At 38.4% G+C, this 24,582-nt stretch overlaps 1 protein-coding gene across 6 annotated transcripts in view; it reads left to right on the forward strand.

The window, feature by feature from the left end:
- TLK2 (tousled like kinase 2) overlaps window positions 1-24,582 on the forward strand; it is a 111,497-nt gene that overhangs the window by 49,914 nt on the left and 37,001 nt on the right. For all 6 annotated transcript variants that reach the window (XM_015076379.3, XM_053212184.1, XM_053212186.1 and 3 more), the window contains 4 exons: window positions 12,662-12,757; window positions 13,972-14,064; window positions 19,518-19,628; window positions 20,794-20,930. In XM_015076379.3, the coding sequence (XP_014931865.2) occupies window positions 12,662-12,757; window positions 13,972-14,064; window positions 19,518-19,628; window positions 20,794-20,930 (437 nt within the window). The remainder of the gene's footprint in view (window positions 1-12,661; window positions 12,758-13,971; window positions 14,065-19,517; window positions 19,629-20,793; window positions 20,931-24,582) is intronic.

A 24,582-nucleotide genomic window follows, 5' to 3' on the forward strand; every position in this document is an offset into this window, starting at 1 on the left:
AGGTTTGACCCCATTTTTACTTACCAAATTATCTAGTGCAGTTTGACTCCAGGGTTGTTATTTTTCTTGGTTTCTGTGCCCCACCACAGATGATACAGAGCAAGGGAAAGCCCCGTTGCCCTATTCTTCCATTTTTGGGGGCCTCTTTCAGAGCTAAAGTCATCACTGATCCAAATTTCTTTCTCTTCTCCTGGTTCATTCGCTCCACTTGTAACCCAAGTTTCCTCTTTATTTGTTTCGTGGATTCTGAGTCATTAATCCACATGCAGTTGTATTCAAAAAGGCCATGAAAAGGGTGGGTGCCTTAAGGAAAGGAAATAAAAATTATGAAGTAATTAGCGAACCATTGTGCACAACTTGGAATACTTTCTTACTGTTATTACTGCTTTTCCTCAAAGAGATATTACAGCTTTTAAACTTAGAGAATTTTTTTAAGCATCAGAGGAATGGAGAGACTTCTTGTGTGAAGAGGGTCTAATTTTATCTGTGGGTGTCAGAAACAAAATTGGAGAATTGACCAATACAGTCCTGTGTGTGGGCCTGACAGTAGTATGGCATAGTTTGTGTGAGAATGTTGTGGTTCTCTATAGTATGCTTACAGAGCGTGTGTCTGTGTGCGTGTGTAAAAATTACATTGTTTACTATTCACTGACCATTAAATCTTCATCTTCGAGCTAACTTTCCCAGGCAAAACCTTGGATAATCAGAGGTTTGTTTGTCCTTATGTTCTTTTATTGCCTTTTTGAAAGCTATTTCCATTTCACTTGAGGGGAGTTCCCTTTGTTTATTGCACGAATACTTACTGAATGCCCACTATGTGACAGGCATGTAGCTAAGTACCCAGGATTTCGATCAGCAAAACTCAGTCCCCTATTGTGAGCCTTCCAAAAAAGGTATTGGGATGGGTGCACGTGGATAATGGCTTCCTCAGTCCTATAAGCTAGTGCACTCGGGCTGTCAGAGGAGTGCAGGTGCTATAGCCAGATTGTTCTCATGGAGAGGAGAGATGGCAGAGAAGAGTAAGAAATGAACGTGTCTGAAGAAGGAACAGGGAAATAAATGTGAAAAACAAAGGCTTAAATGGTTTGGTACAGTTCTGCATCTCTTTGCTTCTCTGCAGTTCCAGCCAGGATATAAGCTTAGTAGTCTAAAGAAAGAAGAAAGCAAAAGAGTTAACATTAACATATTTAAAGAAACGTTTTTAATAAATAAAGACCAGCAGTTTCCTGACAAATAGGCAAAAGCTATTAATTAGCAGGCAGTTTTACGGGGTAGGTGGAGGGAAGACAGGTGACTAATAGCATGAAAACTGCCTAACTTCAGCCGTGGAGAGATGCAATAAAACAAGGTATAACACTTTTGACCTGTCAGAGTGTTAAGGATTGTTACATTTGATAATTCTCAGTGTAGATTATAGTTTAGATACACATGCAAGTTTTATACTGACTCTAAATTGGTGCAGTCTCTTGGACAAGTTGGTTTGTATCTGAGTGTTAAATTTACATGTCCTGGGACCCAGGAATTCTATTCCCATAAAACTATATGAAGATGTTTATTGCATTGTTTATTATTGCAGAAATCCGGAAGTGGTTTCCCTTCACCGGTGTTTCACAGGAACTTGTATCAAGGGTGTCTGTGACCTCCACACTGCTGCACCCAGTGATCAGTCCTCAGAATGTATCTGTCCAGCATGATTCATTAGCCATAACTGATGACTCCTTTCTCCAAGCACGTCCTCTTGTGCTCCCCTCCGCTTCCACTCTTTTTGTTCTTTCTCATTTCCCAGACCTCTAAACAGTGGAGTGCCCCAGGGCTCAGTCTTCAGACTTTTGTCTACCTTTATTCTCTACATAATCTCATTGAGTTTCTTTGCTTTAGTTATCACCCATATGCAGAGCACTTCCAAGTTTATATCTCCAGCCCAGAGCCCTGCCCCGAATTCCAAATGTATGTAGTCAGTTGCTTCTAGACTTTTCTTTATGTCTGATAAGCATATCAAACCTAACATGTCCAAAACTGAATTCAATCCAAACCCATTTCTTCAACAGCCTTCCACATCTCAGTAACTGTCCATTCTCTCCTTCTAGTTGTTTAAAAACCATGGAGTCATTCTTGTCTCTTCTATTTTGTATCCCAGTTACAAATCCATCGGTAAATCTTACTATTACGGTTATGTTCAGATTCCTACTGCTTCTAACCTCTTCACTACTCCTACTACTACTCCTACTACTACTTGAACTAAACCGTTGTCCCCCACTAAGGTCATGGTAGTAGCCTCCTCACTGGATTCTTTGCTCCTACCTTCTTTGCCTTTTAATCTGTTTTCAACCGATGAGAGTGATTCAGTCATGTTTGCTCAAAGGTACTTAAAATGGCACATAAAGACTTGCGTGGTCTGTTTCTCACCACTTGGCCATCTCTTACTGCCACCTCCCTTCCTTACTAGGTTCCATCCACACCGGCCACCTTGCCTTCTCAAATACTACCTGGCATGTTCTCACCTCAGGGACTGTACACTTGGTGTTGCCTTTGTCTTAACATTCTTCCCCCAGATAGTAAGTCTGCCATGCTTCTTCAGTTCTCTGCTTGAATTTACCCTATTAGAGAGGCCTACCCTGATCACACTCTATTAAATAGCAACTCCTCCTTGCCCACTCCACACAATGTCTACCTTCTATGCCCTGCTTTGTTTTTCTTCTCAGTCTTATCACCAGCTGACCTGCTATAATTTACTTGTCTGACTCCTCCCCTGCCCCCACTGGCATGGAAACTCCATCAGGTCAAGGACTTTGCTTTGTTCACTTTTCTTTTTTAATGTTTGTTTGTTCTGGAGAGACAGAGCATGAGTGGGGGAGGGGCAGAGAGAATGAGGGACAGAGGATGTGAAGCAGCCTCCACACAGAAAGCAGCAAGCGCAACATGGGGCTTGAACTCGCGAACCCTGAGATCATGACCTGAGCCAAAGTTGGACACTCAACCAACTGAGCCATCCAGGCTCCCCTGCTTTGTTCCTTTTGATTTTCCAATACCAGAACAGGATCTACTCTAACACACTCTCAGGGCAATTATATGTTGTGTGAATTGATAAAGGCATCCTTCATATAGAGTCTAATGGAATGCTATACAGTTGACAGAAGAAGTGACAAAGGTATATACGCAGTTGACCCTTGAACAACATTGGGGACTGGGACACCCAACACCTGCTGGCAGTCAAAAATCATGCAGTATAACTTTTGACCACCCCCCCCCCCCAACTTAACTATTAACAGCTTGTTGTTGACCAGAAATCTTACTGATAACATAAACAGCTGGTCAACACATATTTTGTATGTTGTTTATATTGTATACTGTATTCTTGGAATAAAGTAAGCTAGAGAAAAAATGTTATTAAGAGCATCATATGAGGGGTGCCTCCGTGGCTCAGTTGGTTGAGCATCTGACTCTTGCTATCAGCTCAGGTCGTGATCTCATGGTCATAGGACCAAGCCTCACATCCATGCTGAGCATGGAGCCTGCTTAGGATTCTCTGTCCCTGTCTCTCTCTGCCCCTCTCTTGCTCATGCTCTCTCTCTCAAAATAAATAAATAAATGTTTTTTAAAAAAGAAAAGAAACTCATAAGAGAAAAAATACAGTACCTCACTGTATTTACTGAAAAAATCTTCATATAACTGGACCTGTGCAGTTCATACCCCTGTTGTTCCAAGGTCAACTGTATATGCTGACAGAGAAAGATGTCTAGATAGGTGTTAATAAATAAAAATAGCAGGTGGCAGAATATCGTGAGTTCGATCCTTTTTATTTTTATTTATTTTTGAGAGAGAGAAAGCCTGAACGTGAGTGGTGGAGAGGGGCAGAGGGAGAGGGAGAGAGATAATCTCCCGGGGGGGGGGGGGGGGGGGGCTAGATCACATGACCCTGGGATCATGACCTGAGCCCAAGTCAAGAATTGGATGCTCAATTGGAGTGAACCATCCAGGCACCCCGAGTTTGATTCTATAAATATCTAAAATTATATTGTTAATGTAATTTTACATGTTTTAACATAGGAAATTCAATTTTTTCTTCTTTTTATTGAAGTATAATTAACATACAGGAAGTTGATTTTTTAAATTGTAAGATAATATAAAAATTTTTTTTTTAATGTTTATTTTTGAGAGAGAGAGGGAGACAGAATGTGAGCGGGGGAGGGACAGAGACAGAGGGAGACGCAGAATCTGAAGCAGGCTCCAGGCCCTGAGCTGTCAGCACAGAGCGCTATGCGGGGCTTGAACCCATGAACCGTGAGATCATGACCTGAGTTGGTCTGACACTCAACCGACTGAGCCACGCAGGCACCCCATAATACAATTTTCTAAATTGTAAAACTAGTATATGTACATTGCCCATAAAAAAATTAAAATGATGGAGAAGAGTCTTTCCTTTGCAACCCTCAGAAATGTAACCACTGTCCAGAGTTTGTTTTAGATTTTCTACTGATTTACTGTTTGAACTTCAAATAATGTATTTCTTTTTAAAAAAAATTTTTTTTAATGTTTATTTATTTTTGAGAGAGGGAGAGACAGAGTGCAAGCTGGGGAGGGGCAGAGAGAGAAAGGGAGACACAGAATCCGAAGCAGGCTCCAGGCTCCTAGCTGTCCGCACAGAGCCTGACACGGGGCTCGAACTCATGAACCGTGAGATTATGACTTGAGCCGAAGTCGGACGCTCAACCGACTGAGCCACCCAGCCCCTAAATAATGTACCTCTTAATTAACTATAAACAAGATCTCCCTATTCTCCATTATTTTTTAAATTTTTTTAACGTTTATTTATTTTTGAGAGAGAGAGAGCGCACGAGCGAGTGAGGGAGGGGTAGAGAGCCAGGGAGACACAGAATCTGAAGCAGGCTCCAGGCTCTGAGCTGTCTGCACAGAACCCAACGCGGGGCTCTAACTCATGGACTGAGAGATCATGACCTGAGCCGAAGTAGGACACTTAACCAGCTGAGCCACCCAGGCTCCCCTGTCTACTCTCCATTATAAGAGATGAATTTAACATACTCAAACTGTCACCCATCTGCTTTCTCATCTTTCAGTTTTTTAGTTAATGTTACGTTGTAAGTGTGTGCTATTTATTTTTTATTTTATTTTATTTTTATTATTTTATTTTAACCATAATTTAGTATTTTCTGTTTTCCAAATTCTTCTAGGACTTTGAAAACACTTAAGGAACGTTTACGATATTATGACGGTTTCATTATTAGGCATTGCAAAACCAAGTCGTTGTGTTGAATTCACTGAGAAAACCATCCTAGTCATTGAGTTTTGATTGAATGAGACAATTCTAGTTGTCAGGGTCTTCTGGATTTTTTTTTTTTTTAATGTCAGGTTTATTATTTTCTTGAAAGCTGCATCTTTTAACATTACACAGGATATTCTTAAAAGCTTGGATTTTTAAAAACGTACTTTCATATTTTATGCTGAAGTATTTTAAAGTACATTTCAGAAATTCTGAACGCCTATCTCTGAATAACTTAACAGGTATTTTCTAAGACATATTGATATTTTCCTAGATAGCGTGATTAACATTATCACACTTACCTTTTATTGATGTCTATTCTTATGTAAAATAGAACTTTCCTGTCAGCATCTGGGCCTCTTTGGCTACATTGACTTACAGTTCTTCAGAAAAGCAGGTTAAATGCTTAGTTCTTACTTTTAATTACCAATTTTAATTTTTTAAATAAAACTTTAATTTTTAAAGGAAGGAGGAATAGCTGTATGAAATGTTGACAAATAACTTTCTTTTTTTTTAATGTAACTTTTTTTAATGTTTATTTTTGAGAGCGCACGTGTGTGTGTGTGTGCGCGCGCACACAAAGCGGGGAGGGGTAGAGAGAGAGGGAGACAAAGAATCTGAAGCAGGCTCCAGGCTCTGAGCCGTCAGCACAGAGCCCAATGCGGGGCTTGAACTCATGAACCACGAGACCATGACCTGAGCCGAAGTCAGACACTTAGCCAACTGAGACACCCAGGCGCCCCTAACTTTCTCTTCTTTGGTTATCCTTATGGTCTCATGGATTTTTGTGGATGTGTATCTGTAAATCTAATCATTCCTCCTGGTGCTCAGCTGCTCACAGCCTTTTTTATCCTTTCATCATTTAATGAACATTTTGGTTGTTTCCACTTTTTGGTTATTATGAATGATACTGCTGTGAACATTCATGTCCAAGTTTGTATAGGCGTATGTTGTCATTTTAGGTATGTGCTAAAGAGTGGAATCGTTGGGTCTTATGGTAACTATTTCTTCAGAATTGCCAAACTGCTTTCCAAAGCTGATGTACCATTTTACAAACCCAGCAGTAATACATGAGGGTCCTCCACACATCCTTGTCAACACTTGTCATTATCTGTTGTTTTGATTATAGCCATCCTAGTGGACGTGAAGTAATATCTCATTGTGGTTTTGATTTGCGTTTCCTGAATACTAATGATACTGAGCACTTTTAAAATTTTCTTATGGCCATTTGTATATGTTCTTTGAAGAAATGTCATATAAATCCTTTGTCCATTTGTAAATTGAGCTATTTTTGTTGTTGTTGAGTTGAAAGGGACCCATGTCCACTATATGATTTGCATGTATTTTCTCTTGTGGGTTGTTGTTTTACTTTCTTGAAAGTGTTTGAAGCACAAAAGGTTTTAATTTAGAAAAAGTCCAGTTTATCTTTTTTCTTTCGTTACTTATGCTTTTAGTGTTTTAGCTAAGAATCCTTAACCTGACATAAGGTCATGAAACTCTACTTCTGTATTTTCTTCTCAGTGTCCTTTTAGCTCTTATATTTAGGTCCGTGATCCATTTTGTGTTATTCTTTGTGTGTGGTGTCAGGAAGGGGGGGGGGCCCAACTTTATTCTTTTGCATATGGATATCCAGTCTGTCCCCCCTGCCGTCTCCCCCTCCCCTCCCCCTCCCCCCCCCCCCCCCCCCCCCGCACCATTTGTGTGGAAAGACTATTGTTTCTCCGTTGAATTGTCTTGGCACCTTGTCAAAAATCAGTTGACCATAAATGTAAAGCGTTTATTTCTGGACTCAGATTCTACTCCATTGATCTATATGCCTATGCTTATGTCAGTACTACAGTCTTAGTGACCAGAGCTTTGTAGTAATTAAGTTTTGAAACCAGGCAGTGTGATTCCTTCAACTTTGTTCTTTTTCAGGATTGTTTTGGCTGTGGGATCCCATGCATTTCCATAAGAATTTTAGAATCAGCTTTTCAGTTTCTGCAAACGAACCACCTGGGATTTATGGCAGTCGTGCTGAATCTTTTGATCAATTTGTGGAGTATTGCCTTTTTAAAAATACTAAGTCTTTATTCCATTAACATGAGATAACTTTCCATTTATATAGGTCTCTTTATTTTCTTTCAATGTTGGCAGTTTTAACTTAAAGTGGTTCAAGTGGACATCCTGTCTTATTCCTGATCTTACAGGGGAAAGCATGTGATCTTTGACAGTATTAGGCTAGCTATATGTTTTTCAGAGATGCCTTTTTGGGGGTTGAAAAAGTGACCTTCTGGGGCACCTGGGTGCCTCAGTCAGTTTAGTGTTCAACTTAGGCTCAGGTCGTGATCTCGTGGTTCATGGGTTCAAGCCCTACATCAGCCTCTGCGCTGGCAGTGCAAAGCCTGCTTGGGATTCTGTCTACCTTTCTCTTTCTGCCCCTTTCCCAGTTGCTCTTTCTCTCTCAAAAGAAATAAATTAAAACTTAAAAAAAGAAAAAGAAAAAGTATCCTTCTATTTCTGAGTCTGTTAAATGTCTGTATCATGAAAGTGCTGGATGCTTTTTCTAGATCTATTGAGATGTATATGGTATCTTTTTGTTCTTGAAGTCTGTCTACTGTGTTTTTCTCCATTAATACTACTTGTCATATAGTAGGCTTTTTCACTCTTAAAATGTGCCTTTTTATCTCAGAGAAGTTTTTATTTTACTCTTCCTTGATTATTTCTTTCTCTTTATTTTTTTCATCAGGAGAGCCTATTAGATTGTTTTGGAGCCTCTATGTTGTTCACGTTTCTGAACTTTTCTTTCCTTTATTTGACTTTTTTTTTTTTATCTTCTGGGAGATTTTCTTTTTCTTTTTTTTTTTTTTAATGTTTATTTTTATTTTGAGAAAGAGAAAGAGTGAGTAGGGGAAGGGCAGAGAGAGAGAGGGAGGGAGGGAGGGGGAGAGAGAGAGAATGAGAACCCCAAGCAGGCTCCACACCGTTAGGGCAGGGCTCAATCCCACGAACTGAGATCTTGATCTAAGCCAAAATCAAGAATCAGGTACTCAACTGTGCCATCCAGGCACCGCCCCCCCCCCCCCCCTTTTTAAAGTAGGCTTTACACCCAACGTGGAGCCCAACATAGGGTTTGAATTCACAACCCTGAGATCAAGACCTGAGTTGAGATCAAGGGTCCGACTTTTAACCAACTGAGCCACCCAGGTGCCTCACTTCTGAGAGATTTTCTTGGCATTGTCTTCCAGATGACTGATTCTGTATTCAACTATGTTCATTTTGTTATTTAGCTAATCTATTCAGTTTTCAAATTTTTGATAATTTTAAGTTTATTTTCATGTTGTTTGCTTTTTCATTTTTATAGATGTATCCTTTGTCTGGGGACATAATTTATTTTTGAAGTTGTTTTTACGGAGTTATCTGTTTTCTCTTGGATCTTTGTCTTTTCACATTGGATCTTCCTTTTGTGCTGTTGGCTTTCTTGAAAATGTGTCTTTAGCTTTAGTTGGATGAAGTAGTAAGGTGGTTAATATTGGTTATTGGCGTGGATTTTCCTTTGCAAGTGGCATAGTTCTGCTTCCCAGATGGTGGGAGGGCTGACTGTGTGAATGTTTGGTAAGCTCTGGGCAGGAACGCCAACTCCTCTACCAGTGTCTAAATTAGGAGGGCTTTGTTTTGATGGGTGAGCTGTTTTACTCTTTGCAGTACCTTCCATTTCTTTCCCCCATTATATCAGTTGTGGAGGGCAGGGGTACTGTACTTTCTTTGCTTTTTCCCTCAAGCCACAATATTCACACCAGGAGCCCTCCCCTGGACCCACTTATTTTTCATTTTTAAATCTTTACTTTTTTTTTTTTTTTTTTTAAGCCTTATTTAAGAGATCTGTTCTTGTGCTTTGTCCTGGGGTCAGAATGGTAGTATCCAGGCCCTTCAGTATGCAAGGGGAGGGATCCAGGGGGTCGTTACTGGACCTTACCGGTTTTAAATGCATGGTAATTGTCACATGGTTTACTCCTGGTTTTTGTGAATGTAAATCTCAAGTGGAGCTTTTCAGGAGCTCCCTTGAAAAGACCCAGTCTAAGGGCACCTGGGTGGCTCAGTTGGTTAAGCTGACAGCTCAGAGCCTGGAGCCTGCTTCGAATTCCGTGTCTCCATCTCTCTCTCTCTGCCCCTCCCCTGCTCACACTCTTCTCTCTCTCTCAAAAATAAATAAACATTAAAAAAATTTTTCTTTAATTAGAAAAGACCCAGTCTGTTTCACTGGTGATGTTTTAAGCTATGAATGTATTTCACTTTCTCTACCTGAACCCACCTGTTTTTGAATGGTTCTTAAAATTTAATGTTTTAAAGCATTTCTGATCCTTGACTCTCTCTTGTTTCTTAGTGCTCTTGTGATTTCATTTTAAAAGTGTTTCTGCATATCAGTAGGACTTTGGAAGATCCATCTTGTCATCATGAATTAGAAGCCAGTATTACTTTTATAATAGGAACAAAGAATATGGACATCTGGGGAGGTGTTTTGCAAAGTTGGGGTTGGACTAAATTAACAACTACTGTGGCTGGCTTAGAAGAGCCAGCGACTTCTGTTCTCATTTGGGAGACTAAGCTCTCTTTGCTTTCCAGTTTTGCATTTCTAGAGTTTAACCAGGACCAGGCACAGAGATCCACAGTTAATATTGAATGAATGATCAAAATGAGGGCATTTTTTTTCTACCATGGACTCATTTGTCACAATAATAGGTCCTTCTATTTCTGTAGTTCTTTTGCCTTTGGAAAGTATTGTTTCCCTTTTTATGTGGATTTGCTACTTCCTAACCTATGTCCCACTTGCTCAGCTAACTTTTTGCATTTTTACTTCTTATCATTGAACTATTTTACATATATCTTTACAGAGAGCTTTAATTTGGCACATCCCACTGAGTTACATTCTAGCACCCTGTTTGCTGAAAGAAAACTCAGAATCACAAATGAGCACATATAAAAAGGCATTTTAGCAAAGCTTGTATGCCAAAACCTGAAAGTTATAGAAGAGGCTTTTAGTCAGTCATGTGATTCTTACTGGCTCTTATATGGTTTGAAAGTCATATTTGTTTAGAAACACACTTCAAAAGGAGAGGATTGTAAGAGAAATCTAATGATAACTGAAGGAGATAATGCTCCTATAGTTCAGTATAATACTTGAGGTTCATATCAATGACTCTTGTTAATTAGCAAGTAAAAAAAAAAAAGATTTGCTGCATCGTAGAGAGTAAAGAACATTTTCCGTTATTTGGACTTCCCTGAATGTGGCTCTGATCCCACCTCTGTCATTTCGGACTTTGCACGGTGTTCAGCCTTTTTGAGACTGGTTTCTCATTTTTGACCTCTTTGATCCCCACATCAGTCTTCTCTCTTCCCCTTGTGTTTATGTACACATTCTCTCCTGGGAATGACCTGACCGTCTCCTCCTTGACTGCTTATTTCCTTCACATCTTCACTCTGATGCTGCTTTCCTGAGGCAGTCATCCCTGACTCTAGATTAGATTATGTGCCCTGTTGGATACTCTTCTTTCCCCCCCCCCCCGTTGAATACTCTTTACAGCACTTATCCCAGTTGGAATTTTGTGTTTACTGTATGATTGTTTATTTAGCAGTTTCTTTCAACAAATATTTATTGAGTGCTTAATAAATCTTCACTGGGATTCTAAGCTCTGTTAAGGCAGAATAATGACTGGGTCTGTGGGTTTTATTTCTGTTTGACTTGGTCATTGTGTTCCTAACATCTAACACAGTGGTTAGACATAGGGAGTGAGTAGTGGTTGAATGAAGAAATCCACGTGCAGAATATAATACTGCCTGCCTTATTTTATAAGGCTGTCGTGAGCCTTCAAGATAATTATGTGTATGAAGTGCTTATTAGCTTGCTTGTGGCCTGGTGAGACAGTAACTCTGTTACTGAGAGGGAGTCAGTCTGCTGTGGCCATTGAGAATGGTTATTGTAGATGAAAGTACTCCTTAATTCATGGTCTCTCACTTACTAGCTCTGTGACCGTGCATAGGTGCTTAGAATCTCTGATTTGCATTTCCTTTATCTATAAATGGAAGTAATAATAATGACTATCTTACAGGGTTTTGTAAAGATTGCACATGATCATGACATTGAAGCAGTTAGCTGACAGTAATTCTCAGTAGGTGGTGGTTATAGTATTGTTTATATGTTAATGGATGAGAAAACTAGTTTAAGGAATGTATAGAAAGTATCAAAATTCACATCTGTGGAAACACTACATCTTCTCTGATAAGATGGTAGCAGTAGATCTCAGATAAGATTATGGGATTAGCCCATAATCCTCAGAATATCCAATATTTTCTAATTATGTCTGTGAAGGGTTGTATTATGTTAGGTTCAATCTTGTCTTTTAAAAGGACTTTTGGGAGGATAAGGATCGTATACTCCTGAATAGATGAATTACATTAAGACCTAAACCCTATAAATTTTAAATGCCTTAGAATGCCCAGTGTGACTATGTGACTATGTATTAAAGTCACATCAGCAAGTGACATTATTGGAAATCAGCCTGGATTTTTGGACTGCTGAGTGTTCATGGGTAAGGTTTATGGATTTAGGAGACTATTCTGAATAGTAGTTCACAGTTCTTTCTGCCTAGAGTCATAAGCATCCCCTGTGTGGTGGATGCTTTGCCAGCCTTCTCCAACAGAAGCATATTGCCATGACGTACAAGTAAAAAGGATATATTATTACAGGAATAGCTTTCAGTGTTCTGTGATTTACAGATTTAAAAATTCATTTGGGCACATTTGAGTACTTCACACTATTTACAGGGACATGAGCCAAGCCACCATGTTATAGCCCTTGCTTCTCATTTTTATTTATTTATTTGTTTATTTGTTTGTTTATTTATTTATTTATTTAAGTTTATTTATTTTGAGAGAGAGAGCAGGGGAGGGGTAGAGAGAGAGGGAGAGAGAGAAAATCCCAAGCAGGCTCCACACTGTCAGTGCAGAGGCTGACACAGGGCTCGAACTCATGAACCATGAGATCATGACCTGAGCTGAAACCAAGAATTGGACGCTTCATCAACTGAGCCACCCAAGTGCCCCCCCAACCTGCTTCTCATTTAAATTGTTTTACTTTCATCTTGGGCTACATGACCCTGACTTCTGACTTTCATCAGAAGGAGTGTGTTTTATATAATTGTTTACATGCCTACAAATGTTTGTGGGGAGGGTGCGGGGGGGCCTGGCTGGCTGAGTCAGTGGAGCATGCAACTCTTGATCTCGGGTTGTGAATTCGAGTCCCACTTTGGGAGTTGAGATTACTAAAAAAACAAAAACAAAACTAAAAATGTGTGTGGAGAAAGATGTAAAACTTTCTAGTGATTAGTTGATATACCTTTTTTACAGGCTCAGCAAAACAGTCCCTCTTCTACGGGATCTGGCAACACAGAGCATTCCAGCAGCTCCCAGAAACAGATCTCCATCCAGCACAGACAGACCCAGGTAGGTTGGTGATCAATATACAGAGGAAAAGATGTGCTTAGGGATAAATGCTAACCACATATGATATCTTGGAGTCCTCTCTGTCTTTCCTTTATTTCTCCAACATTACTTCATTATTTGTGTGTATTATACTCAGAACTTGCATTTTAAAGTCTTTTGGAAGGTGCTTTAACTTTTTGAGGTGTCTCTTTACCATTCTGGTGTGTTGCAGTAGAAATGCCTACACTGTAGCATGGTGCTGGGGGGAAAGAGCACTTGTTTTGGAGAGCTAGGCTGGGGTTCAGATCCTCGCTCTGCAACTTAACACTGTTATCTTTTTGGGCCTCAGTTTTTTTTTTTAATAGAAATCATCTGTAAAATATGGTTGATTCTAGTTATCTCAGACAGTGTATACAAAATGCGTATTAGGACAGTGCTTACAGTACACCTCAGTGATTTTTCATTCCCTACTCTATGAAAGTAGTTGATTTATTCCTGTTTATTTGGCAAGAATAAAGCTAAAATTCTTAAACATGTGGCACACCAACACAATTTCCTCCGTAAAGAGTTTTTTAGAAACTTCTTAATTCAGGGAATGTTGGGAATATTCAAAGTTAGTATGTGAAAAGGATAGCGGATGCATCCTCCACTCTGTAGTTTTGATATAGCCAAATCGTATACTGCATTTTCTTTGAAGCCTCTTGGCATTGTGTCACCTTTAAGACAAGATGCTTGGCAATCTAGGAGAATTTCTTAAATCTCAAGAGCTTTAGGAATAGATTTTTATTTTATCTGAATTACCAGCTTCTGGCCAGTTGGACAGACTTTAGATTCAGGTAACTTCATTCTCTCCCCTTCTGATGTTCTTTATTTCCACTAGGTGGCATGTGTGTTCTTTAGACATTTGGGCCCTGTCTCCTCTGAAGTCCTTTTCTATTCAAAGTTAGTTTCATTTCTAGAGTAGTATGTTTCTGCATTATTCAATGCACAACAGTTTGAGGATTCATATATTTGATACCAGAGGTAACGTGTATTTGAAGTGCATGTGTAATAAAATACAAGACCTAAAGAATGGGCTAAGGAAAGCATATTTAATTTCTTTAGCTATGTGATTCCAGACTATTTGTGTTAGCAGGTGTTTTGGGTTTTTTTCCCCCCCCAGAAAGGTAATGAGAAAAGTATGATAACATGTAATATTTTGAGACTAATCCTAAATTTGTTTTCTCTTTGTATAGTCTGACCTCACCATAGAAAAAATATCTGCACTAGAAAACAGTAAGAATTCTGACTTAGAAAAGAAGGAGGGAAGAATAGATGATTTGTTAAGAGTAAGTATTAAAATATGGTAAGAGATTTTATAAGAAGCACTGATTGATGTTATATATATTTGGATCATGTACATAGATCTACAATAATGTAGAGATCATTATTATTTCTAAATAACAAAGTTAAATACTAAACATTTGGATATTTTCCTTTAATCTGAGGTAATCTGAGTAGGAACTAGGATCAAACCTATATTCTAAGCACTGTCTTTAAAATGGATATCTTATGCTGTAGAATTTTAATATTTAAATTTTTTTTAAATGTATGTTTATTTTTGAGACAGAGAGAGACAGAGCATGAACGAGGGAGGGTCAGAGAGAGAGGGAGACACAGAATCTGAAGCAGGCTCCAGGCTCTGAGCTGTCAGCATAGAGCCCGACGCAGGGCTCGAACTCATGGACTGTGAGATCATGACCTGAGCCGAAGTCGGCCGCTTAACTGACTGAGCCACCCAGGCGCCCCGAATTTTAATATTTAAGTATATACTAGAGAGATAGGTGGAGTATTCTGTTTCATCTAGAACTGTGGGAAATGATATAAAATACTGTTTTCCTGTTCCAGAGAAGTTTTTTAAATATTCTTGAACTTTTTAAAATATTTTATTATTTTAGAGAGAGAGAGAGAGTGGGGGAAGGAGCAGAGTGAGAAGAGAGAGAGGAAGAGGTAGAGTGAGAGAGAGAATCTTAGGCTCCCCGCTCAGTGAGAACCCTGATGCAGGGCTCGACCCCACAACCCTGGGACCAGGACCTGAGCCGAAATCAAGAGTCAGACAGTCAGCCAACTGAGCCACCCAGGCACCCCAATATTCTTCAGTTTTTAAAACTATCTCACAAGTACTTTTCAGCCCTGGTTTTACATTTTGTATCTTTTATAAGTATTTGTCTAAAGTTTTTTGTGCTTATAAGACAAACTTCAAAAATAATCTGGAATTGAAAAGATACTTCTAGAAAATATACCATGATATATATATATCTATATATATTTTAATGTTTTTCTATTTTTGAGAGGGAGAGCACAAGCAGGGGAGGAGCAGAGAGGGCGGGGGTGGTCAGAGGATCTGAAGCAGACTCTGGGCTGACAGCAGGGGGTTTGAATTTATAAACCATGAGATCATGACCTGAGCCAAGTCAGCCGCTTAACTGACTGAGCCATCCAGGTGCCCCTATCCCATGATGTCTTTAAGGATAGATTTTGTAATATGCAATTTATCATATTGACTGACACATTCTTAAAAAAACTTTTTGTTTTAAATAAAAGCAATATATGCTTTTTACAATAAATTTAGAGAATACTGAAAGATAGGATACCCATAATTCCATTAACTGGATAAAACATTTGGCACATTTCCTTCAGTAATTTTTTTGAGCCATTTGTAGTGTGTGTGTGTGTGTGTGTGTGTGTGTGTGTGTGTGTGTGTATGTATATGCATATATAAATAAGTATTACTGATATATAAATAAAATTGACTAACATTTTTATCTTCTCCAGTGATTTAGAAGGTATAGGTTTGATTCTTATTTGTACTAATTCAGTAGTTTTCCAGCTGGCTCTATGGGGCCTTGAAGGTTCTGTGGAGGAACCTCCAGGGCTCCCATGACACAGCTGGGTGCGGATCTTGCAGTCTTTTTTACTGGGTAAGACTGTCTGAAGGAAGGGTTTTGTTTATTAACAATAATAATAATGTTTAATAATAAAAATAACAAGAGCCACTGTATTTGTAATTTTCTCCCTCCAAAAATTTTTACCTATATTTCTGTAATTATTGAAATATAGTATTAGTTTATTTGACTCCCTCCTGTATAAAACCTGGAATTTAGCACATATCTAAACCATAAACCTGGTCGTAATGAGTAAAATCTGATGTTTTTAGGCTATTCTTATTAAATTATTACTTTTAATATCATATATAAGAATAATTCTTATATGAAAAGCAGTTTTATGACCTAATTTACAATAATTAGTTACACGTGTTTGTTAAACTCATTGGTAGTGTATTTTTTAATTTTTTAAACAATTTTTTATTTTTTTATTGTTTTTTAATTTTTAGAGAGAAAGTACATGTGATTTGGGGAGGGGCAGAGGGCAAGGGAGAGAGAGAATCTTTTTTTTTTTACATGTTTATTGATTTGAGAGATAGAGAGCGGGAGAGGGGAGAGAGAGACAGAGACACGGAATCTGAAGTGAAGCGGGCCCCGACCTATCAGCAGAGAGCCCAACGTGGGGTTAGAACTCATGAACTGCAAGATCACGACCTGAGCTGAAGTCAGACAGTTAACTGACTGAGCCACCCAGGCGCCTCTTGGGAGAGAGAGAATCTTAAGCAGGCTCCATGCCCAGTGCAGAGCCTAACACTGGATTTGATCTCATGACTGTGAGATTGCGACTTGAGCTGAAATCAAGAACTTAACCACCTGAATCTCCCAGGTGCCCCAACTGAAATACATTTTAAGTAATTACTTTTCAAGAAGGATGTATTAGTGTTAAGTTTTTTTGTTTCCTTGTAGATCTGAGAACTCTTTCTTTTGCCTCTCCATATAAAAGGTATTTTTGTGTTACAACCTATTAGCCTTCACCTCTTACCTACTTGTAACACGCATACACATGTGTGAACCTTTGCAATTTTTTGTAGCATTCAATTTTTCTGAGAAGACCATGACCAAAGGAACAAACACTGCACTGTAATCTGTTTTTTGTGATGAGTGTAGGTACTCTCCCCCTCTTATTCTTAGATTTCAAGAAATTTTGCCAGGGTACTTCTGTATACATGGGTCTCTAAATTCTTATTCTGGAAATGTGTGGTTATGCTTAATTTTTGCCTCTTTCTGTCTTGTGTTGGCTTCTTCCTTGGTTTCTAGGCTGGATCCCTGATTTCTTCCCTTTATTTCTATCACTTGGAGTCTTATTTAATATGATCAACTTTCTTTTCTGAATCTTACTAAAATGTTAATTTGTGTTCCATATATTTTCTGCTGTTTACTGTATCTTATGTAATTTTGATTCTGTTATTTACATTTGAACTTACTTTTTTCCCTTATCTAACTCACTTTCTTATTCCATCCTGTACATTCTTGATGGTTTTTTGCTCTGATTTCATAGACATCATGTCTTTTTGTGTTTTATGGACTATGACAAGCAGTATTCTAAAATGTTCTTTTCATTCTTTAGGGAGATCATTTTCATCATTCTCAAGCTGATGTTCTTTTTCCTTATTCAGAAGTAGTTTTCCTTGGGTCTGATTTTTGGTTGTTTCCTTTTCTCCCATCTTTTGATTTGGAGAGGCATATTTAGAGTCAGTACCTATCTTCCATCTTTTATTGTTAGCATATGTGCTTGCTTGGGGTTGCTCTTAACTCCTCTTTTTGTTCATGTGGGTGCTGGTTGTATTGCCAAGGTTTTAATTAGCTAGATTGTGGGTTTAGAAAGCTCCTAGCCCAGTTCTAGTACCGGTAGGCTTTTGTCCCGAGAATCTCTGCTGGATTGAAAAAGGAGCATGGGTTCATCTTTCTTCATCACCCAACTCTTTCAGAAAAGATTGAGGAGTATATGAAAAACTTAGCACTGACTTAGCACTGTTTTTGAGTTAAAAAAAATGCTTTCGTTTTCTAGAAAGTAGTATGCTCCCTTTACTCACCATTGCCCACCTTCTACTACCTTGTTTTCTAAAGGTTGTAGTCTTTGGCTGTAGAACAATACCAAAGGAATGGATACATCAAAAAGGAAGACACTGATGGCAGCTGCCATTTTTCTCAAATTGATTAAATTTTGTGTTTTGGATTGGGCAGGATGGGCAATGACCACTCCTCATGTCTCCTTTTAGGCAGGCATGGGTGGTTCATTGGGTTTTTCCATTTTAGTGATATGTTGGATAAGGCGACATCAGGAACTGATAGGCAGGTGCTGTTGTAAACCTGAACACAAATTGTTAATGCTAGAAAACCACAAAAATTTAGAGTTCTTAAAATTATTTACTTAGTTATTTGTTTATTTTTAAAGAAAGCTCTCCACCCAGTGTGGGGCTTGAACTCTTGGCCCTGAGATCAAGAGTTGTCACATGTTCTACTGACTGAGCCAGTCAGGCGCCTGTCGAGTTCTTAAGATTTTAAATAAGCTGCCAGAGATTGATTGGTTCCATACATTTGATTATAGATTTTAAGGGAGTGTTTACCTTCCAAAAAAAGATTGAATTTCATATAAACATTACATAGTCTTTGTCTTAAAGATTCTTTTTTTTTTTTTTTTTTTTTTTCCCCTCCAAGATTTTATTTTTAAGTAATCTCTACACCCAACGTGGGGCTTTAATTCACAACCCTGAGATCAGGAGTCGCAGTCTCTACTGACTGAACCAGCCAGGCGCACCATGGATTCTTTATTATGAATTAGTTACATTTCCCCAAATGTACTTGCACTTTGCCTTTGATAGAGTGGTACATAGAACTCTGTACAAAAAACAGGTAGAAATTAAACTTATGAGAAGAGTAGAAATTTCGAGATGGAAGCTGTTGTACACTGGTCACTTTAAAAATGAAGCTGAAAAGTCTCTAAAATTGCATGTGCTGTAACATCTTCCATTTGTGCTTTTTACTGTTTCAGAAACACTTATATCATTTGATTGGGAAATACCAGATTTTTTTTCACAACTCAAGCACATTATTATAAAGTAGCGTTTATTTGTTGAAAGAGTAGAGATCTTTTGTTAATACAAGAATAAATTTAAGAATCGCAGGGCAAAATTGACCTTGGGTTAGTGGTTCTTCCCTTCTCTGTTATTGTAGGAGGTTTGAATTTTCAAAGTATTTAGCCCATCCTTCTGACCACAGCTAAATTAACTATGTATTTACATTCTGGCATTCTTGAGAAACGGGACTTTATATTCATCCCGTTTGTTAGTTCTGTCTTATGCGGGCATGGGTGTGCCTGGCTTCTCTGGAAAGAAACACTTTTGTAAATTCATGTCTCTTTTTCTTTGGAAACAAGAATAGAAAAACAAAGAATAATCGATCCTGAGAACGTTATGTGGTTTAAAAAAAAATTCTGCAGTTTTTTTTGTGTTTAATTACCCTTTGAAAGTATTCTGTGAGTGCTGTAAAGTGCTTAATCAACTTTTATATGTATTTTAAACATCTCCCTAATTGTAGGTTTTTTATTTTGTGACAGTTTAGGTATATGTGATGTACTAGATTTACCTATAACTGCTTTTTGAGAGGAGTGAAATACGATCAGTAGAAAAACATGCCCACTTGTAACAGAATTCATCTTTACTAAAAAGATAAGTTTATTAAGAGAGAAAAAAAGGAAGGAAGTATTATAAAAAATTGTAAACATAATTAATCTTAGCTCTTTGGACTTTAATTTTGCTTTTGATTAACAATAGAAATACTGTTTGGACTCCCTAGAAACTGCTTTTGTATTCATCTATCTTCCTTGGAGCTAATATAAAAAATATTTTCCATTGAAGGCCAACTGTGATTTGAGGCGGCAGATTGACGAACAGCAAAAGATGCTAGAGAAGTATAAAGAACGATTAAATCGGTGTGTGACAATGAGCAAGAAACTCCTTATAGAAAAGGTGAGTGATTAACGGTGGCCTGACCCCTGCTCCCAAGATCCTCAGGGTATCATTTTGTGCCTCCTTATTCCTTACCTGAGATGGAAGTATTTTAAAGTTGGGCTTTTTAGGGAAAGACTTTTTTTTTAATGTTTGTTCGTTTGTTTATTTTTGGAGAGAGAGCATGAGCAGGGGAGGGGCGGAGAGAGAGAATCCCAGGCTGTCAGCGCGGAGCCAGATGCAGGGCTTAAACCCACAAGTCGTGAGGTGATGACCTGAGTTGAGACCGGGAGTCGGATGCTTAACTGACTGAGCCACCCAGGCACCCCTTTAGGAAAAGACTCCTTATAATTTGACAGTCAGAATTCTTTCTTCCATGGACACAGCAGCAAACATCCAGAGTGATAATATAGGACATCGTTTCTGGTTGTGCTTTGCTCTGAGTGTGATGTTGATCGGACAGGGACAGCTTGTCCTGGTTTGTTTGCGGTGTGGCGCTCCTTGGTTCTTACACTCATCCTGACCTTTGAAGTACATACCCTAGAACTCTTACAAACATTTAGCAGTACTTAACATTTCCATTTTAGAGATGATATTTGAAGTAACTTATGTATATAAAAATGTGATAATTAAGTGCTTTGTGCTTTAAAAAATTAAGTCAGCCTATACTTACGTATGGCCGATGTTTCCTTTATTATAGTAATTGATTAGTTGTGACTTGATGTTAATAGTTGTTAGTAACTGTTTCTTGAAAGTTTTTTAATATGTCCCCAACACACACTTATCTTATATTGAAAGATAGCAGTACTTGCTAATGAAATTATTACAAGCTAGAGGTTTGAGAGACTGGTGGTTACTTTTGCTGAAATCTTTGGAATGCTGTTAAAAAGACAGGGAACGCTGATAGTAGGTCATTTTATTAATGTCAGAGATAGGAGAACTTTGTTTCAGCTTTTAATTCATTAATTTTATAGAAAAGAAACTGCTTTTTTCCATTTTTATTTTTGAAATAAGACGGTATATGTTAATGCAGAGAATTTAAAGTTTTAAGGTACTTCCCAGAGTCCATGTAGAATCAGCCAGTTGTACTAAATGTTGATCAGTACAGTACAGAAAGTAAACATCATGCTATATCTGAATTCTCATAGGAGAATAAAATTATTTTCTATTTGTCCTTTCTCCTAAGTCAAAACAAGAGAAGATGGCATGTAGAGATAAAAGCATGCAAGACCGCTTGAGATTGGGCCATTTTACCACTGTTCGACATGGGGCCTCTTTTACTGAGCAATGGACAGATGGTTATGCTTTCCAGAACCTTATCAAGTAAGTGAAGTGCGATGATCACATTGAAATTGAAAAGTTGCTTTAAGTTTGCTGTAATTGTAGTCATTAAAAATCCTAGTAGTAGAAGTCCTCTTTTCATTCAGCTTTAGTCCCCATATGTGTAATGAAAGGTAGGGAATGAGGTGAAGTCCTGGAAAAAATGACGCAAGTTATTAGAGAAAAAATAAAGGAGTTCTACATTAAAGCTTAACGAAGAATAAGAATTGCTGAAGCTAAGGAAGAAAAATCCTAGGACTTGTTATCTTTTAAATTATGTAATGGATTTTCACGAGGAGTCCATGAACGTATTTGTTCTGGCTCCATAGAAAAATGACATAGGTAAGGACCTGAGGAAGAACATCCTGAGTTAGGTATAAAACAATAAAAACCCTAGGCAAACCTTTAGGATCTGTCCCTGAGGCCCTTTAAGGAGACCGTGTCTAGACCTTGGAGAGAGCGGCTACCTCAAAGGCAGGGGCTGAACCAGTGGTCAGGCTGGTAGCCAACCCCAGTGTCTGTCAGTGACTTGGAATCCTAAGCACTCAACATTCAAGTATTTACTCCAAGGAGGGAATTACCATTTAAAATCCTAAAATTCCAACTGTGTAAATAGCTAATATTGGCTCTGGACTTAAGCAAATCTTTAGATTGTCATGTATTTTGGTATATCTTATTTATTTTTATTAGATTATTTCCATCTGAGACTGGGGAGAATGGCATTGTGTTTTTAATCATGGGCTCTCAAACTTGAGATCTGTAGCTCACTATGAATTAGAGGATTCTATAGACTTCTTTTCCTGCCTTTTTTCCTAGCTGAAATTACTTCCTGCGCAGTAATTGGAGAGTGTGGGACTCCTTTAATAGTAAGGAAACATAAGAAACAACAAATATATGCCTGAAATAAAGTATAATACTAACCTGGATTGCACATTAGTAGTCACTGCTTTATATGTGATACATTACCCTCCCCTTGGCTTAGATATGTTTTTGCCTCACACATGTACCTCGAGTATGTGTAATTTGGTGTGATAAGAGGCTAGCTGTTGAGTCAAAGATACAATACCCACGAAGGAAAACAAAGCCTTTTGAGTTAAGTCAGGTGCCAGAGGCTCAGAATGACATCCACTCCGAGCACTAAGCATGGGTGACTGGTGATAGCAGGAACGCACCAGGGCACTATAATAGTGGCCACTACATGGAGTCATGGTACCCACCCATTCCTTAACACCCTGACCAGGACGTGCACATTGTCCTGCAAGTAACACCCCATCCAGTTTCATTAGAGTGCGATCTGAAGATATAACTTATATCCCCAGTACTGGCCATAGCCACCTCATGCTCAGACTGAGTCCCAGATGTGATAGTGACCCTACAAGTCTTTGACAGTGGTTACTTCTTAGATGGCTGTCTTTAAAATATCTGAAGACTTTGACTGAAGATAGTGTGTTTGTATAGAGATGTAAAATGTAATTACTTTTAAGAAAAATGTTCATAGTTTTTGCTGACAGCGATATTTTATCTTTTTACTCTGTAAGCAGCCCCCGAGTCCCAGAAGGTTCTGGAAATCTTACACAGAGTACAAAATGATGACTTAGCTGTAGAGCCATCAGAGAAATTGGGACTATCTAAATGAGATCCCTAACTAGGATTGTTCCTCCTAGGTGGATAGCATTTTTTCATGCTTTTATGTCATATAAAATATCTCCATCTCTTTTGGGAAGCTGTCTGGCCAGTGTCTACTAATTACAGGTATTTTATTTTCTAAAGTTTTGCTTTAATAAGTTAATTCCCTTTCAGTTTTAATGCAGCAGTTGAAATTCTTCAGTTGTAAAGGCTATGTTTGATATCCTTATAAATGATTATTTTCTGTATATGAGAAACTCCATGACAACATAATTTGTGGGTGACGTGGCTGAACACCAGGTAGCAGTACTAGGTTTTACGAGAAGAGACCATCCTCAAAACATTTAAAAATTTAATCAGATAATCAAGTACAGTCTCAACAGGACCTCCAGTGCAATTCTTTTGTTTTCACTGTGTTCCTCTGCTCTTTTCAAGTGATCTTTATTCCCTAACACCGAAGATTTACCGGCTAATAAGAAAATCATATCAAATTTATATTATTTTTTGTCCAGGTTAGGAATTTTTCCTTTCCAAAGTATGTTTGAACCTGTTGAAGAAGTAGTTTATTTTATAGTTTTGAGAAAGTAGTTCTGTTACATACTATTGTTATTCAGTATACTCTTTCTTATTTGAATAAATCTTAAAATCTCAGTCAATGGCAAGGCAATAAAAAATTTGTTTTTGATGGGGGGGGCATGGTTTTAATGTTTTTTATTGAAGTGATCTAAATTTCACCGTTAAATATTGAGCTTAAGTATATGCTTGTCCTTAGGTCAAGATTTCTGAAATGCAGAGCTCGAACAGATCACTTGAAGGATGTAGAATGTATTAGATAATTAGAGAATCTCGGGGGAGTGGTAAATTCTCTCAAACATTTATGCATTTAGTGACACAGATAAACTGTAGGAAGAGCATGATGTGTAAAAGTTTGGATTGGAATTGGAGGAAAACCCATTTAGGACAGAAGGGAGGTCCTTGTTGCTGAGAAGAATCTCCCCTTGACCTCAGACAAACTAAAAGACTCTTGTCAGTTTACAAAAACCACTGAACTGCACAAAATCCCCATTAGGCAGGAGAAACAGTATCAACAGGATAGATGAAGGATTTGGGTTGTGGGAGTTGGCAGGTCTGCAGAGAGAGCAAGGGTAGCTGGGCTGGAGGTCAGAAACACAGCTGGAGGCTGCCACTCAAGTCCAGCAGCTATAGATTAGAAGAGCGGGCTGGAAAGTCTGGATGCAGCGTGGTTGGTGCATTTCTCAAAAGGCTTTGCTTTCCAGTTAAGTTCCTAGGATGTTTTCCTCAAAGAGGGAAAAAATTCTTTACTAAGATTTTGTTTAGGGGTGCCTGGGTGGCTCAGTCAGTGAAGCATCCGACTCTTGATTTTGTCTAAGGTCACGATCCCATGATTTGTGAGATAGAACCCTGTATGGGACTCCAGGCCGTTAGCGCAGTGCCTGCTTGGGATTCTCATTCTCCTTTCTCTCTCTCTTCCCCACCCCATCTCTCTCAAAATAAATAAATAAACCTTAAAAAAAAAAAAAAGATTTTGTTTAGGGGCACCTGGCTGGCTCAGTCCATAGAGCATGTGACTCTTGATTTCCTGGTCATGAGCCCCACATTAGGTGTAGAGGATAGATAGATAGATAGATAAAGTTTTTTTATATTGAAATGAAACAACATTGAAGTAATGGGATTTGATTTATAAACAAAATTGTGGTCATTTAAGAAGTGGATTATCAGCATGAGTAAATTAAACATTATAGCATCATAATGATACTCCAGGTATTTATTCTGGTGTATAAGGAATTATAGAATCCCATTTTTATTTTATTTTATTCTTTAAAATATTTTTTAAGTTTATTAATTTTGAGATAGAGTGAGTGGGTGGGGGAGGGGCAGAGAGGGAGAATCTCAAACAGGCTCTGTGCCACCAGCGGAGAGCCTCATGGTGGGGGGTTCGAACCCACGAAACGGTGAGATTGTGAGATCGTGACTTGAGCTGAGATCAAAAGTCAGATTCTCAACCAAC

Source organism: Acinonyx jubatus, chromosome E1, assembly GCF_027475565.1.
Source record: "Acinonyx jubatus isolate Ajub_Pintada_27869175 chromosome E1, VMU_Ajub_asm_v1.0, whole genome shotgun sequence".
NCBI classification, from domain to species: domain Eukaryota; kingdom Metazoa; phylum Chordata; class Mammalia; order Carnivora; family Felidae; genus Acinonyx; species Acinonyx jubatus.